The sequence below is a fragment of the Pleurodeles waltl genome, chromosome 6 (genome assembly GCF_031143425.1).
Source record: "Pleurodeles waltl isolate 20211129_DDA chromosome 6, aPleWal1.hap1.20221129, whole genome shotgun sequence".
Lineage (NCBI taxonomy): Eukaryota > Metazoa > Chordata > Amphibia > Caudata > Salamandridae > Pleurodeles > Pleurodeles waltl.
In genome coordinates, this window is record NC_090445.1 from 820,305,824 (window position 1) to 820,323,584 (window position 17,761).

The 17,761-nt window shown below is 44.9% G+C and overlaps 1 protein-coding gene across 2 annotated transcripts in view; it reads right to left on the reverse strand.

The window, feature by feature from the left end:
• The window catches only part of LOC138300280 (STE20-like serine/threonine-protein kinase), a 310,793-nt gene that overhangs the window by 99,898 nt on the left and 193,134 nt on the right, over window positions 1–17,761 (reverse strand). For both annotated transcript variants that reach the window (XM_069239454.1, XM_069239453.1), the window contains one exon: window positions 12,703–12,832. In XM_069239454.1, coding sequence (XP_069095555.1) covers window positions 12,703–12,832 — 130 coding nt within the window. The remainder of the gene's footprint in view (window positions 1–12,702; window positions 12,833–17,761) is intronic.

Below are 17,761 nucleotides of genomic sequence, written 5' to 3' on the forward strand. Positions count from 1 at the left end.
AGTGATTTATGTGAAACTGTCTTTGCTGAGTGTCCCATTGTCTCTGGATGCTGTGTTGAGTAAGGTGTGTTCCCCACCCTATCATGGAGGCATCTGTCGTTATTACGTATTGAGGCACTGGGTCTTGGAAAGGCCGCCCTTGGTTTAAATTTCTATTGTTCCACCATTGAAGCGAGGTGTACGTTTGGCGGTCTATCAACACTAGATCTAGAAGTTGACTGTAAGGAAATGCCTCCTTGGCATGGTTACCCCCTGACCTTTTGCCTTTGCTGATGCTATGTTTTGAATTGAAAGTGTGCTGAGGCCTGCTAACCAGGCCCCAGCACCAGTGTTCTTTCCCTAACCTGTACTTTTGATTCCACAATTGGCACACCCTGGCATCCAGATAAGTCCCTTGTAACTGGTACCTCTGGTACCAAGGGCCCTGATGCCAGGGAAGGTCTCTAAGGGCTGCAGCATGTATTATGCCACCCTGGAGACCCCTCACTCAGCACAGACACACTGCTTACCAGCTGGTGAGAACAAAACGAGTAAGTCGACATGGCACTCCCCTCAGGGTGCCATGCCAGCCTCTCACTGCCTATGCAGTATAGGTAAGACACCCCTCTAGCAGGCCTTACAGCCCTAAGGCAGGGTGCACTATACCATAGGTGAGGGTACCAGTGCCTGAGCACTGTGCCCCTACAGTGTCTAAGCAAAACCTTAGACATTGTAAGTGCAGGGTAGCCATAAGAGTATATGGTCTGGGAGTCTGTTTTACACGAACTCCCCAGCACCATAATGGCTACACTAAAAACTGGGAAGTTTGGTATCAAACTTCTCAGCACAATAAATGCACACTGATGCCAGTGTACATTTTATTGGAAAATACACCACAGAGGGCACCTTAGAGGTGCCCCCTGAAACCTAACCGACTATCTGTGTAGGCTGACTGGTTCCAGCAGACTGCAACACTAGAGACATGTTGCTGGCCCCATGGGGAGAGTGCCTTTGTCACTCTGAGGCCAGTAACAAAGCCTGCACTGGGTGGAGATGCTAACACCTCCCCCAGGCAGGAGCTGTAACACCTGGCGGTGAGCCTCAAAGGCTCACCCCTTTGTCACAGCACAGCAGGGCACTCCAGCTTAGTGGAGTTGCCCGCCCCCTCCGGCCACGGCCCCCACTTTTGGCGGCAAGGCTGGAGGGAACAACGAAAGCAACAAGGAGGAGTCACTGGCCAGTCAGGACAGCCCCTAAGGTGTCCTGTGCTGAAGTGACTCTAACTTTTAGAAATCCTCCATCTTGCAGATGGAGGATTCCCCCAATAGGATTAGGGATGTGACCCCCTCCCCTTGGGAGGAGGCACAAAGAGGGTGTACTCACCCTCAGGGCTAGTAGCCATTGGCTACTAACCCCCCAGACCTAAACACGCCCTTAAATTTAGTATTTAAGGGCTCTCCCTGAACCTAGAAATTAGATTCCTGCAACTACAAGAAGAAGGACTGCCGAGCTGACAAACCCCTGCAGAGGAAGAACAGAAGACACCAACTGCCTTGGCCCCAGACTTACCGGCCTGTCTCCTGCCTTCCAAAGAAACCTGCTCCAGCGACGCTTTCCAAGGGACCAGCGACCTCTGAATCCTCTGAGGACTGCCCTGCTTCGAAAAAGACAAGAAACTCCTGAGGACAGCAGCACTGCTCCAAAAGAACTGCAACTTTGTTACAAGGAGCAGATTTAAAGACCCCTGCAACTCCCCGCAAGAAGCGTGAGACTTGCAACACTGCACCTGGCGACCCCGACTCGACTGGTGGAGAACAACCAACTCAGGGAGGACCCTCCGGCGACTCTACGACTGTGAGTAACCAAAGTTGTCCCCCCTGAGCCCCCACAGCGACGCCTGCAGAGGGAATCCCCAGGCTCCCCCTGACCGCGACTGTCCGAACTCCATTTCCCGACGGCTGGAAAAGACCCTGCACCCGCAGCCCCCAGCCCCTAAAGAAATGGAACTTCTGTGCAGGAGTGACCCCCAGGAGGCCCTCTCCCTTGCCCAGGTGGTGGCTACCCCGAGGAGCCCCCCCCCCTTGCCTGCCTGCATCGCTGAAGAGACCCCTTGGTCTCCCATTGAAAACTGAAGGAAACCCGACGCGTGTTTGCACACTGCACCCGGCCGCCCCCGCGCTGCTGAGGGTGTACTTTCTGTGCTAGCTTGTGTCCCCCCCGGTGCCCTACAAAACCCCCCTGGCCTGCCCTCCGAAGACGCGGGTACTTACCTGCTGGCAGACTGGAACCGGGGCACCCCCTTCTCTCCATTATAGCCTATTTGTTTTGGGCACCTCTTTGACCTTTGCACCTGACAGGCCCTGCGCTGCTGGTGTGGTAACTTTGGGGTTGCTCTGAACCCCCAACGGTGGGCTACCTTGGACCAAAAACTGAAACCTGTAAGTGACTTACTTACCTGTGAAAATTAACAATAACTTACCTCCCCCAGGAACTGTGAAAATTGCACTGTGTCCACTTTTGAAACAGCTTATTGTGTTTTATGTAAAAAGTATACATGCTAAAGTAATGATTCAAAGTTCCTAGAGTACTTACCTGCAATACCTTTCAAAGGAGCTATTACAGGGAGTGCAGAATTATTAGGCAAATGAGTATTTTGACCACATCATCCTCTTTATGCATGTTGTCTTACTCCAAGCTGTATAGGCTCGAAAGCCTACTACCAATTAAGCATATTAGGTGATGTGCATCTCTGTAATGAGAAGGGGTGTGGTCTAATGACATCAACACCCTATATCAGGTGTGCATAATTATTAGGCAACTTCCTTTCCTTTGGCAAAATGGCTCAAAAGAAGGACTTGACAGGCTCAGAAAAGTCAAAAATAGTGAGATATCTTGCAGAGGGATGCAGCACTCTTAAAATTGCAAAGCTTCTGAAGCGTGATCATCGAACAATCAAGCGTTTCATTCAAAATAGTCAACAGGGTCGCAAGAAGCGTGTGGAAAAACCAAGGCGCAAAATAACTGCCCATGAACTGAGAAAAGTCAAGCGTGCAGCTGCCACGATGCCACTTGCCACCAGTTTGGCCATATTTCAGAGCTGCAACATCACTGGAGTGCCCAAAAGCACAAGGTGTGCAATACTCAGAGACATGGCCAAGGTAAGAAAGGCTGAAAGACGACCACCACTGAACAAGACACACAAGCTGAAACGTCAAGACTGGGCCAAGAAATATCTCAAGACTGATTTTTCTAAGGTTTTATGGACTGATGAAATGAGAGTGAGTCTTGATGGGCCAGATGGATGGGCCCGTGGCTGGATTGGTAAAGGGCAGAGAGCTCCAGTCCGACTCAGACGCCAGCAAGGTGGAGGTGGAGTACTGGTTTGGGCTGGTATCATCAAAGATTAGCTTGTGGGGCCTTTTCGGGTTGAGGATGGAGTCAAGCTCAACTCCCAGTCCTACTGCCAGTTCCTGGAAGACACCTTCTTCAAGCAGTGGTACAGGAAGAAGTCTGCATCCTTCAAGAAAAACATGATTTTCATGCAGGACAATGCTCCATCACACGCGTCCAAGTACTCCACAGCGTGGCTGGCAAGAAAGGGTATAAAAGAAGGAAATCTAATGACATGGCCTCCTTGTTCACCTGATCTGAACCCCATTGAGAACCTGTGGTCCATCATCAAATGTGAGATTTACAAGGAGGGAAAACAGTACACCTCTCTGAACAGTGTCTGGGAGGCTGTGGTTGCTGCTGCACGCAATGTTGATGGTGAACAGATCAAAACACTGACAGAATCCATGGATGGCAGGCTTTTGAGTGTCCTTGCAAAGAAAGGTGGCTATATTGGTCACTGATTTGTTTTTGTTTTGTTTTTGAATGTCAGAAATGTATATTTGTGAATGTTGAGATGTTATATTGGTTTCACTGGTAATAATAAATAATTGAAATGGGTATATATTTTCTTTTGTTAAGTTGCCTAATAATTATGCACAGTGATAGTCACCTGCACACACAGATATCCCCCTAACATAGCTAAAACTAAAAACAAACTAAAAACGACTTCCAAAAATATTCAGCTTTGATATTAATGAGTTTTTTGGGTTCATTGAGAACATGGTTGTTGTTCAATAATAAAATTAATCCTCAAAAATACAACTTGCCTAATAATTCTGCACTCCCTGTACATGTAAAATTTGAACCTATGGTTCTTAAAATAAACTAAGAAAAGATATTTTTCTATAACAAAACCTATTGGCTGTATTTGTCTCGGAGTGTGTGTACCTCATTTATTGTCTATGTGTATGTACAACAAATGCTTAACACTACTCCTTGGATAAGCCTACTGCTCGACCACACTACCACAAAATAGAGCATTAGTATTATCTCTTTTTACCACTATTTTACCTCTAAGGGGAACCCTTGGAGTCTGTGCCTGCTATTCCTTACTTTGAAATAGCACATACAGAGCCAACTTCCTACATTGACCCTGTGCCTGTGACCATTGTGATGCTAGGCACTGTTGTAAGGGCCGCATGTGCAACCTTGCGTTTGGGACAATGGCTATGCATGAGGACATCATGCCTAGGAGTTTCATCACCATTTTGACTTGTATCTTTTGTTTTGGATACATGGCCTGTATTACATTGTGAAATGCCTGTACCCTTTGTGGACTTGGAGTGGCAATCCCTTTTGCTGTGTTGATTGTCGCCCCTAAGTATTGCTGTGTTTGACACGGCAGAAGGTGTGACTTTGTGTAGTTGATTGAGAAACCTAGTTTGTGGAGGGTTTCTATGACTTACTTTGTGTGTTGTGAACACCGTTGTAGCGTGTTGGTTTTGATTAACCAATCGTCTAGGTACAGGAACACATGTATTTGTTGCCTTCTGATATGTGCGGCCACTACTGCCAGGCATTTTGTAAAAACTCTTGGCGCAGTTGTTATTCCGAATGGCAACACCTTGAATCGGTAATGTATTCCTTGGAATACAAACCTTAAGTATTTTCTGTGTGAAGGATGTATCGGTATATGGAAATATGCATCCTTTAGGTCTAGTGTTGTCATGTAGTCTTGTTGTTTGAGCAGTGGGATTACGTCCTGTAATGTCACCATGTGAAAGTGATCTGATTTGATGTAGGTATTTAACATTCTGAGATCTAATATAGGTCTTAGAGTCTTGTCCTTTTTGGGTATGAGAAAGTACAGAGAGTAAACGCCTGTTCCTTTCTGATGAATTGGTACTAATTCTATTGCTTCTTTTTGTAGCAGCGCTTGGACCTCTAGTCCTAGAAGGTCCATGTGTTTTGACATATTGTGTGTTTTCGGTGGGACGTTTGGAGGGAATTTGAGAAATTCTATACAATAACCATGCTGGATAATTGCTAGGACCCAAGTGTCTGTTGTTATTTCCTCCCAATGTTTGTAAAACTTAGTTAGTCTCCCCCCCACAGGTGTTGTGTGTTGGGGATTTGTGACGTGGAAGTCACTACTTGTTTTGAGGAGTTTTGGGACTTTGGAACTTCCCTCTACTCTTTTGGAATTGTCCCCCTCTATATTGCCCCCGAAAACATCCCCGCTGATATTGGCTCTGATAAGTGGGCCTTGTTTGTGAGGTTGTGGGTTCTGTAGCTTGTCCTCGAAACCCCCCTCTAAACTGCGTTTTGCGACATGTGCCTCTGCTCTGCGGGGAGTAGAGTGCGCCCATGGTTTTGGCTGTATCAGTGTCTTTTTTAAGTTTTTCGATAGCAGTGTCCACCTCCGGCCCAAACAACTGCTGTCCGTTAAAAGGCATATTCAGCACGGCTTGTTGTATTTCCGGCTTGAATCCTGACGTCCGCAACCATGCGTGTCTCCTGATGGTTACTGCAGTATTTACTGCATCCATTGCTGACCGTATCTGATTATTTGAGATACTTTGTCCTTCCTCCACCACTTGTTGTGCCCTTTTGTGGAACTCTTTGGGTAAGTGTTCAATGAAATGCTGCATTTCGTCCCAATGAGCCCGATCATATCTTGCCAGCAGTGCTTGTGAGTTGGCAATGCGCCATTGGTTTGCTGCTTGTGCCGCAACCCTTTTCCCCGCAGCGTCGAATTTGCGACTCTCCTTGTCTAGAGGTGTTGCGTCTCCCGAGGTGTGAGAGTTTGCTCTCTTGCGAGCTGCCCCTACTTCCACAGAGTCTGGTGTTAATTGCTGCGTGATATACACAGGGTCTGTTGGCGGTGGCTCGTACTTTTTCTCCACCCTTGGAGTTATGGCCCTGCCCTTTACTGGCTCCTGAAACACCTGTTTGGAGTGTTTTAGCATTCCGGGTAGCATAGGTAAGCTCTGGTATTGGCTATGAGTGGAGGATAGTGTATTAAACAAAAAGTCATCCTCAATCGGTTCTGCATGCAAGGTGACATTATGAAATGCTGCTGCTCTGGACACCACCTGTGTAGGCTGTACTGTCCTCAGGTGGCGACGGCCTCGCAGGGTAACAGTCTGGGCTGTTATCCGACAGTGGCGCATCATAAAGATCCCATGCGTCGGGATCATCCTGACTCATTCCTGAATGAGTTGGGGATTGCATCAGTGGTGGATTGGCTATGTGTGCGTTGATGCTGGTGGAGATGGTGGCAGTGTTGTTTGTCTTGCCACCTTTGCCAGTGGCTGCTTGTCCTTTTCTTGAAAGGCAAGTCTTCTTTTCATTTTAATTGGGGGAAGAGTACTTATTTTCCCTGTGTCCTTTTGGATGTGGAGCCTTCTTTGAGTGTAGTCTGGCTCCATTGATTCTAGTTCTTGTCCGAACTTATGTCCTTGCATTTGGGAGGACAGTTCCTGTTGCTCTGTGTAGGAACTTGATTTCGGTTCCAAGGCTGGATGTTTCTGAATGGAAACCTTTTCTGGAGCCTTTTTTAAGGCTCCGACGACACTTTCTTTATTTTTGGCGTCCCGGTCTCTCGGTGCCGACTCGTTTCGGTGCCGAACTTGCTCGGACCCGCTGTATCGGGCTCAAGTTTGCTGTGTGCCGGTATCTCGACCGGAGTCGGATGACTTCGACACAAGCGTGCCCTTTTTCGGTGCCGATGATCGGTCACCTATTTTTCGGGTTAAGCCATGGCCTGCTGGCGGTGGCGTCCCCTGGGCTTTTGTGGTCTTCTCGTGAGTTTTATGTTTCGCCGTCTTACTCACGGTTTTAGGCGTTTCTTCGGGATCGAGCTCGTCCGAGTCCAACTCCTGTATGGAGAAGGTATCTTCTTCCTCTTCCAAGTGCCTTTGTCCTGTCGGTGCCGACGCCATTTGCAGTCTTCTTGGCTCTTCGATCTCTTAATGTCTTCCTCGACCAAAACGCTCGACAGGCTTCACAAGTATCTTCTCTGTGTTCTGGAGACAAACACAAGTTACAGACCAGGTGCTGATCTGTATACGGATACTTGTTGTGACATTTGGGGCAGAAGCGGAATGGGGTCCGTTCCATCAGCCTTGAAGAGACACGTGGCCGGGCCGACCAGGCCCCGATGGGGGATCGAAAAAAACCCAAAGGGCCACCGGAGCTCTTCAAAAGTCAGTGTCGATCTGTTGTAACTAACCCGATACTGAACGCAAACAATACCGTTGAATTTTCCGAGATTCTAACTATCTTTCCGAACCAAAACACGGAGCGAAAAGGAACACATCCGAACCGGATGGCGGAAAAAAACCAATCTAAGATGGAGTCGACGCCCATGCGCAATGGAGACGAAAGGGGAGGAGTCCCTCGACTTGTGACTCGAAAAGACTTCTTCGAAGAAAAACAACTTGTAACACTACGAGCCCAACACTAGATGGCGGGATGTGCAAAGCATGTGTATCTGCAGCTACACATGCCATCAAACATAAACATATATATATATATATATATATTTTTTTTTTTTTTAAGCTATTGTAAGGGTACCCACTTCTCTGTTCACATGAAGGCCACTTTTAAGGTATAGTTTTCGTTTGGGGCCAGGCCCCCCAAAACTATTACTTCTGGCTATGGGCCTGTCAGTATCCCGTCTTTGTGCTGCATACTTTATTTTATGCTGTTCGAGTTTCTTCTCTGGGATCCCATGCCATGCCTTATCCCAGTTTTTTTTTTTTTAGGGAAGATTTGGAGGGGTGGAGGGAGAGCTTTTGGAAGTTTTCTTGCATGCCCTTGCTTTTTTCTTAGACTATTTAATTTTCTCACACGAGAGGACTTCTTTTCTGCCTCACCAAGCTGCTTTATTTGTTTTACTTAGGTGGATGCATCTCATTTGCACTCGGTTTCTGGATAGAATGAGGAGCAGCTTTTCTTCACAATGATGAGACTGCAGCACCATATTTCCCCTTTATTGACTCGAATACTTAATTGTTCACTTAATTGTGCCAATACGTCCTCGTGGGTCGGAGTAGTGCATTAATACCAATACAGAACTATCGTTTCAGAAACCCTTTTTCGTATGCAGCCATAGAATAGATGGAATCTACACATTAGTGTTTCAAAAAGAAACCTCATAATTCAAAAGATACCCAAAATGCCCTTTGTACTCCAAAAGGGACAGGTGACAGTTTTGGAGTACATTTTGCCTATCTGGAACATCAACGTAATATGCCAATTCCTATTGTATCGGTTTCTCAGCCAGGGTGCCAGGAGCAGCAAACCTGTCTTTCTCAACCAACAACTGGAAATCAGAAGTGAGGGAATCTTATCTCAAAGGGAAACCCAGGATTTCTCCACAAGGGTAAGATCTGCATTATGAGGCCGTATGATTTACGCGGAAGCATTATTTCTCTACGCTCGGTGGAACAATGAATGTTGCTCTATCTTGATATAGCGCAAGGCTAAAGAGGTAAAAGCCAGGGTCGTAGTGAGGTAAAGAAAACAGATTCAAGCAAGGAATGCACTGAAGGAAATGTGTGCAGAAGGAGAAAGCATGCAAAAGAAGGCCCCAGCAGGGAAAACATTGGAAGGGGTGTGACCATTGTTCTGGGTCTCTTTTTCCGTTTATACTTCATGAGGCACTTTTTATAGCGTTTAAATGATTGTGACTCACCAAAAGGAAAGAAATGGGGTGCAAACTTTTTACACATGTGTGTGATAAAAGTATGCTCAGTGTTTTCCAACTGTATTGACGGGTGGTAACATTGTTACTGTTCAGCTATGTCCTGGTGGATGTACCTCTGAGCGTTCCCTTTGATTACTCATGGTATTCCTTAGTTGGGTGAAAATGTGCATACCCCTTATTAATATAAAATATTCCAACATGTTTTGTTTTCTTGCTATTCGTGGCACATAGCAAACCCTGCCCCAAACAATCTGATGAAGTCATGTAATAATGAGGGCTATCTATCTACATCCGCCAATAACAATAACTGAAGGTGTTTGGTGTTTAAAATATTTTCTGGGAAATCAGTAACATACATTGTTATGAAGGAAGACATAACAACACAATTTGTCTGAAAGAATGAGAGCCTGGAAAGCTGAAGCAGAGTGATTTCAACTGTCATCAAGTTCACCATTCTCCGATGATGAAAATTAATCAGTAGTTAATAACTGAGCTTTTCACCTACAAAATTAAGTGTCAAACTTACCCACTCAAAATAAGTAAATGTAACAAGAAAATAACAGCCATTCTCTTCAACAGGAGTTAACTGCAAGATGAAAATTGAGGGGGGATTTTCTAAGGATAGACAGAGTTGCCTCAAGTCAGGTCAGCAGCACAGTTAAAGGCAAAGTACATAGGGCAGGTTTTTTCAAAAATACATAGCAAGTTGTTTAGGCGACAAAAAAAGCAGACAAAATAGTTCAACCTGCAGAATCGGGTGGCTAGCCAAAGGGGCCTGTCGTCGTGCAACTGGGACTCAGTTTGACTGAGGGCAAAGAGAGGGGCTAAGTCTAGAAGAAGGGGAAATTTAGAAGGTGGCATATGTATTGGAGAAAATTGACATGCATATCATTTTTCTAATGCTGCATTGTCTTTGCGCCTCTCACTTACTTAAAAGTAAAATAGGCTTTCTTTTTATAGGTGTGGGAGTCAAATGGTGGCTATGTTTCGTCAAACAGAAATACAAATCTGGACTTTTATAAACCCACTCATATTCTGTCTAGCGGACAATCAGGCACAAGAGGCACGTTCCCACAAATATCCCTCGCTTTGGATGGCCAGCCACCAAATATTCTGTTTCTCACCGAAGAATTGCAACTCAGATTCAGATCTTATGAACAATAAAACACCAAGTATTTGGAGGTGAACATATCAATAAATTATAGCGCAACCCACAAGTTTTGAGGAGAGTCCCGCAGGACGCACACATCACAGAACATGCACATGATTTCCAGCCACATTTCCTCCACCTTCCTCACAATCATACAAAGCACACTGCTCACTCCTCTTTAAGTCCTCTTTTTACAGTAAAGCGTAGAGCATTTACCGCACTACAAAATGGCAGTGTGTGATGGAGGCGGGGCAGCAGCAAAGAATTTTGTAGGGGGTGCATAAAATGGTCTTTAAACAAAAGGAGGGATTAAGGAAAAGTCATGTACCATGCTCGGTCGTCATACAGTGGTATACCTGGATTGCACTGCTGTGAAATCACAGTGGTGTACAGTGCGCTTCCATTTTTTATGGTTGCCACCTGCTGATGATGTTCTCTGTCCAATCTTTCTTATTTTGTTGGTATAGTTGTGCTGTTGTCACAAATTCTATGAATGTATTTACGTGAGATATAGATTGTGCACATCTCTGGTTCCATTGGTTATGGGATCTTCGTTGTATCATTTCTGTATAACTATATCATCATGTGTTTCATTAGCTTACATCTGGAGTTTACCTCATTAAACTGGTGGCAAGGAGATCTTAGTGAGGGTCCCTGTTCGGTCATAGCATACCCCACAGTGGAATGCACATCAGCTGATTGTCTTCCAGGGGTCTAGGCTTATACTAATGTGTCACAAATGTTTCAAAAATCCTTGAAGGGGAAAATAATTCTGAAAAAGACTATAAAGGGGACCATAAGGAGGGCATAGGATTCAGAAAGAACAGTACATAATATAATTGTCATCACCAAGAAAGGGGATAGCTTTTTTGGAGGCCACATCAAGTAAAGAAGCAGATTGTGATGTAAAAGACGAAACAAACTGTCATCAAACAATGGCATTATATGCAGGGGGTGGGGACAGAGTGATCCTGTTGGATTTGCAGAGAACACTGCCAGAGAAGGCTGATTTGAGGACAAGGGTATTTATATAGTGAAAAAAAGAGAATCAGAGAAGAGTAGATGTGTGCAATTGTGAATTTAAAAGTTGAGCAGATGTAGGTAGAGAAAGTGTAAACAGTGACAAGTGTGTGTGCAGCAGGATTGTACAGTATGACTCAACTTCATGGCAGCACCAGTCATCCTCAATATGTCGTGGTCCTGAAAGATCATTTCTTTGAGTAGCCAGAATGCAAGATTGTCCAAGAAATATCAGTTGCTGCTGTGATGACATTTGTTACAAAAAAGTGCAGATGGTCTCAAAGGAGACTAAAGAACATGTTTTGAGAAACGTATTGTACATGCATTTTCTCCGCTATCTCATCTTAAGGCAAGTGGAATATTGAAAACTTTGTCTAGAATGTTCAATGACTGCATTTGTATGGGAAATTAGAGAAGGAGGTAGCTGACAAAGATGTCTGAAAGAGCTTAGTGTTGTCCTATCAACCAATCATCACATGGAACCACAGAACCGACACCTAGTGAAGGCATTATGGGGAATGGTGTCTTAGGTGAATGTATAGGGCCTGGAAGATTGACTGGAATGAGTGTATGCTGAGGAGAAAAACAAAACAGTTATAAGACAAGAGTAAGAAAAGTGTGGGTGTCAGAAGATCTGTAAAGTATGTATAAGGTAGTGTAGGAGAGAGGGTTTACATATTAATTACAAAATCAGTAGCTAACTGGAACAGTACATTTATAGACCCAGTTCAAGTAAAGGGAGACCTTTGATGGTGTCAAGTTCGCAAAGGGTGGTATTGGCACACAAACAGAGAAGAGGAGAGACTGAGAATGACTGCAAATGAGAGAGAAAGGTAAAAGCAGTGTTGTAAGAAGAGGAAGGAGAGAAAATTGGATGAATATGGAAATACATGTAAGGGGTTGCACAGCTACGCAGAGACTGAAGATGTAAAATGATTATGGTTATCTTTAGATAGTCAGCTTTTCCTTGTGAGGGAGTTGCTTGGAATCTTCCCTATCTGCCCTTTCTTCTTATTTCAAACATTCCTATTAGAAATTCTATGGGCTATATTTATAAGAACTACCAAAGGTTATGTGAAAAGTGGAAGCCTATCTTTAGACCTTTGCTGCATGTTTTCTTATAAACACTCATCTTTCCAGGATATGGAATTTCCTTTATTAAGATAACTTCTGGTCTGAGTAGTAATGACATTTTAAACTCTCCCGTGATATACAAGACTGCTGAAACACTAAGTTAATTTAGAGTTTTTTTTCAATCATTATTTGATAAGACTATTAATTAAATGATCATTTAGCAAAAGCAACAACACATACATTTCAATTAATCTAATCAAAGGTACTATCATAAGGATATGAATACAACCAAAACAATGTTTAGTGGAAGAATCCAACAGCTTTGATGGCAATAGGATTGCACTTTAATTCTTACAGAATGCAGCAGAAAAAGAGTCACCTAAACTGACACTGAATGAGAGCCTTATAAATGTGCTTTGATTTATTTAAATACCTCTCATTAGTTGTTGTTTGTTATTTAAGCAGTCCCGCTCAATATTGGCCAACTCGTTCTTTTGCTGATAAATTATCTTCTTTAATGACCCATCCAACTCCTGCTGCTGCTTTTGACAGAATTCTTGCTCCTATTGGGAACACAAGTTTTAATTAGTGACACGCACAATGTTACATACTCCGTTTGAAAAATAACTAAATTCATCCCTTTCTAGAGAGCTGAGAATTTACAGTGTACGTGCTACCTATTGGAATACTCAAGAAAAAGACTTAATATATCATCTTAACAAATAAAGTTAAGAAAACAACATACCAGTTAAAGATTTTAAATCTAATTTGAGCAAAAGCAAACTGCACTGCTCTAGTATACATACGTAAATTGGTTCAGGGCATTCCGATTTGTGTGAGCTTATCAGCAAAGCATACATAGTTATAAATCCAAAAATAAATGAATGTATATATTCACTACATAAGGAAACGATGTTCCAAATTAAACAACTCTGTTAGACCTGGCAGCTTTTGGTGTGTCTCCCCTGTCTTTTTGCCTTCTGACCTCCTGTTTTTATGGTATACTGGACTATGTTTTTGCTGGTTTATTGTCTCTGTGCACTTTACCACTGCTAGTCAGTGCTAAAGTGCAAGTGCTCCCTACGTAAATTGTACTGGTGATTGGTTTATCCATGATTGGTATATCTGGTTTACTGGTATGTCCCTAGTAAAGTGCACCATAGGTGCCCAGGGCCTGTAACTCAAATGCTACTAGTGGACCTGCAGCACTGTGTGCCACCCACATGTAGCCCTGTAAACATGGCTCAGACCCACCACTGCAGTGTCAGTGTGTACAGGTTAAAACTGCCAGCTCGACTAGGTAAGTGTACCTACTTGCCAAGCCTTAACCTTCTCTTTTCATACATGTAAGGCACCCCTAAGGTAGGCCTTAGGTAGCCCCTTGGGCAGGGTGCAGTGTATGTTAAAGTTGGTACATGTACTGATGGGTTTTACATATCCTAACAGTGAAATACTGCCAAATTTGGCTTTCACTGGTTAAATTGGGTGCTGCCTTTAAATATTCTTGAAGTGTAGTTTCCCTTTGAGAGCAGACAGAAATGAGGAGTTTGGGGTCTCTGGACTCACAATTTTAAAATATATCTGTTAGTGAAGTTGGTTTTTAGATTGTGTGTTTGAAAATGCCACTTTCAGAAAGTGGTCATTTTCTTGCTTAAACCATTCTGTGACTCTGCCCGTTTGTGGATTCCCCGTCTGGGTCAGTTTGACAGTTGGGCTGCTTGTGCATCTCCTCTAGACAGTGACACAAAGGGAGCTTATTATGATGGGCCATCTGGGCTAGAGTAGAGGGAGGAGTAGTCACTTACACCTGAAAGGGCTGTGCCTACCCTCATACACAATGCACTCTCCGACCCCCTAAAGTGTGTCTGGGGCCTGGCCTGGCCAAGACAGGATCCTGAAAACAAGAGAGACTTCTCTTTGAAGTTGGGCAACTTCAGAGGCAGAAAGGGGTAGAAGTACTGGACCAGAAACCCCAGACTTTTAGAATCTTTCTGTCAGGAATAAAGCTGTGCGCGGTCCAGGTCCCGCCCAAAACTCCACTGCGCGTATTTGCGGAGCTTCATGCACACCACTTGTCATCCCCTTGTGTTCTAAAAGTAGTCATCAGCGTCACCTGCCCTGTGCTAAAGCTCATGTGGCTGCAGGGTCAGGACAATGGTGGACAAGATGCACTTATCAGTGCTATTTTAGGAATGGACTACAATTCCCAGGTTTCTAGAGGCAGCGGCCATCTTGGGGTGTGGCAGGCCTATAAAGCCCAGCCACACCCAAGCACATTGCTCACTATTTTAAAGACTTCGATGCGGTCAGACCTCGTGGGGGATCCTCTGAAGAAGAGCAGATTTGCTGCATGGCAGGTTGACAGTAAATCGGAGTATCCTTGTTTCCATGGTGAATTCAGATACGAGTAGGTTATACTTGTAGCAGTAAGGTCTTGATGAGCCCAATCTTGAAGGGGGTTGTTACTTTCAAAGGTGAAGCGCCCCTTAGCACAACGAGCAAAGCATTTGCAATTCAATGAGTAAAGTGGCCTTGGCGCGACAATCAAAGCGCTTCGGATCACAGGAGTAAAGCGCCCCTTAGCACAACGAGCAAAGCGCTTCAGGCCACACTGGTAAAGCGCCCTTGGCACGGCAATCAAAGCACTTCAGTCCACATGAGTAAAGCGTCCTTGGCACGGCAATCAAAGCGCTTCAGTCCACATGAGTAAAGCGCGTCAGGCCACATGAGTAAAGCGCCCTTGGGACGTCAATCAAAGCGCTTCAGTCCACATGAGTTAAGCGCCCTTGGCACAGCAATCAAAGTGCTTCAATCTACATGAGTAAAGCGCCCTTGACACGGTAATCAAAGCTCTTCAGGCCACATGAGTAAAGCGCCCCTTAGCATAATGAGCATATCGCTTCAGACAAAGCAAGTAAAGTCGCTCTCAGGTATATTGAAGAAAGCGCTTCATGTATTAACAAGCAAGGCGCTTCGGCCCAACGAACAAAGCGCTTCAAGTTCAATGAGTAAAACTTTCAGGCCTAGGTAGTCAATGTGAAAACATTTCGGAAATAAGAAAATTATAGTTTCATTGTTTTTTGGGAAGCATAATATGTGAGATACATATTTAAGTCTTTGAGAATATGTGCAATACATATTTAAGTCTTTGAGAATTTCTAGGCGGAGATCAAACGTTTATGTTTATGAATGTATAATTTGTTACATGATTGATATTCAGAGTATGTCCATAGTCCAAGGCTCTTGCCATCTCTAGGTTCAGAGGTTGAAGTTTGTTCTTGTTCCATGATTCAAAGAAGGGGCTACGCCCAATTCAGAAAGGGTCTCAATCTGATATCACGGAGGCGCCTTTATTCAAGAGTCTATAGGTGAGTTATACTGTTATGATTGAGTATATGCATATTTGTTCTAACCTTTTCTTTTTAGATCTCTTTCCCTGCAGTTCTCTACCCTAATTTCCCTTCCCCCTGCCTGGCTTCATCATAACTCTGTGCTATAATATCTTTCTGAGTTGGTGACGCCGGGAGGTGGGCCTTTTGTTCAGCAGCGTGCAGATCCCGAGGAAAGGGCACTGTGACACTTTCTGGATCAGGAGAAACCTCTGCCAAGGAGAAGAGCTGGAGGAGTACTGCACCTTTGCGGTGTTGCTTTGCTGGGTTGGCTTGCAGTTGCTGCTTATGCCTGAAAAGAGAGCAAAGGGTGAACTTTGCTGTGTATCCTGCTTGAGAAAGTTCTCCAGGGGCTTGGAGTAGTGCTTGCCTCCTGATAAAAGTCTCAGGGATACCAATGACTTCAGTTTAATCTGCCTGTGGCACTGGGAACTGTGTGTTCTGTACTGTACAAGAAGAAAAACCACTGCAACGCCTCCAACGATACCGATGACCTGAACCGTGACCTGCTGACAATGCACGGTGCCGCGCCGTGCTGCCCTGCTTCACATTGCAACCCTGGTCTCAGCGACACCGCCATCTGATGCAGCCACCAAGCTGCTGCTTACACTGTGACCTGTGGTTCCGCCACTCTGGCATCGCCTCACACCGCAGCCTGGGCATCCCTGAAGATGACACTCCTGCTGACACCGGCGCCGCTGCCTGCACTGTGGCCATCGCTCTTGAGGTACACAAAGCACCTCCCCATCCTGCACCACAGCCCTGGTCCACCGACACCAGCACAATCGACTCCAGTGTTGTCATCAGGCATCCCTGTCTGCACTGTGACCCGTGGACGCCGCACAGAGCCCGTCCCGTGCCGCACCACTGACTTGAACGTACAACCAACAGCGCTTCAGCAACGACAATGACCCTGCCTGCACGTGACCTGGTGACACCGCACGTGGCACCGCCCTGCTTCACACTGCAGCCCTGGTCTCATTGATGCCGCTGGATGCCGTCACCAAGCCGTTGCCTTCACTGTGACCTGTGGGCACCAAACTTCGCATCGTCCCACTTTGCACCGCAGCCTCAACGCCATCCATGCCAGCGCGCCTGACTTTATCAGCCCAGAGTTTGATCCTTAACACGTGTGACTTCAAGGGCCCGACGATCCCCGCACTGACCTTTGGAACCGACACCGCAACGCTGCTCTCTGGACTGCATTGCGAGGATCACAACGGCCAGGACTGTTGGATTTGTTGTTCACGACGCCGTGATAGCCCCAGATGGAGCTACTGACTTCAAGGAACTGCCTTTTCAATTCTTACATTTTTTCAATCTTATTTATTGTATGTTGGATTTTTATCGTATTTGGTCTTGTTTTATACTTGTAAATATTGGCTATTTTTCCAAAACTGGTGAGGTGTCCTTTTATAATGTTTTCACTGTATTGCTGTGTGTTATGTGCAAATGCTTTACACTTTGCATCTGAGATAAGCCTGACTGCTCGTGTCAAGCTACCAAGGGGGTGAGCAAGGGTAATCTGAGCAGGTATCTCCCTTATCCAGACTAAAATAAGAGTCCCTACAGGGTACACACCGAATGACAACTAAAGACCCCATTTCTGACAAACATATCTAAAAGTCTAAAGCAATGTACTGTAGAAGTGATAATGACATGTGCATCTTAAGTGTTTTCAATCAACAAATTCAAAACGTCTGGAGCTTACCTTTTTTTTTTTTAAACTTATACTTTAGCAATTATGTGTTCTATTAGTTACTTCATTCCTTTATGGCACCAGATTTTCATAAGGAGTTAGAAAATGGCAGGAGCTGAACTGAACATTACTCAGGGGCCCCTTTGTAGTCCATTATGGGACACAAGGTATTAACAGTAATGAAGTAGAAGGCTCCATGGGCAAAGCTGTGTGGGAAACCCAAAGTGTGTTTCTGAGGCAAGGCTGAAGATGCAAGGAAGATAATGCTTGATTTTGTGAACAGTTAAAGAACATATCAAGAGTTTTCAAGGCTTTGCTAACACTCAGAGTGGAAGCAAATACCAGTCAAGAAGAGAGGCTCAGTGGAAAAGCCCAAAAAGGCAACTGAGACATTGCGGTGGAAG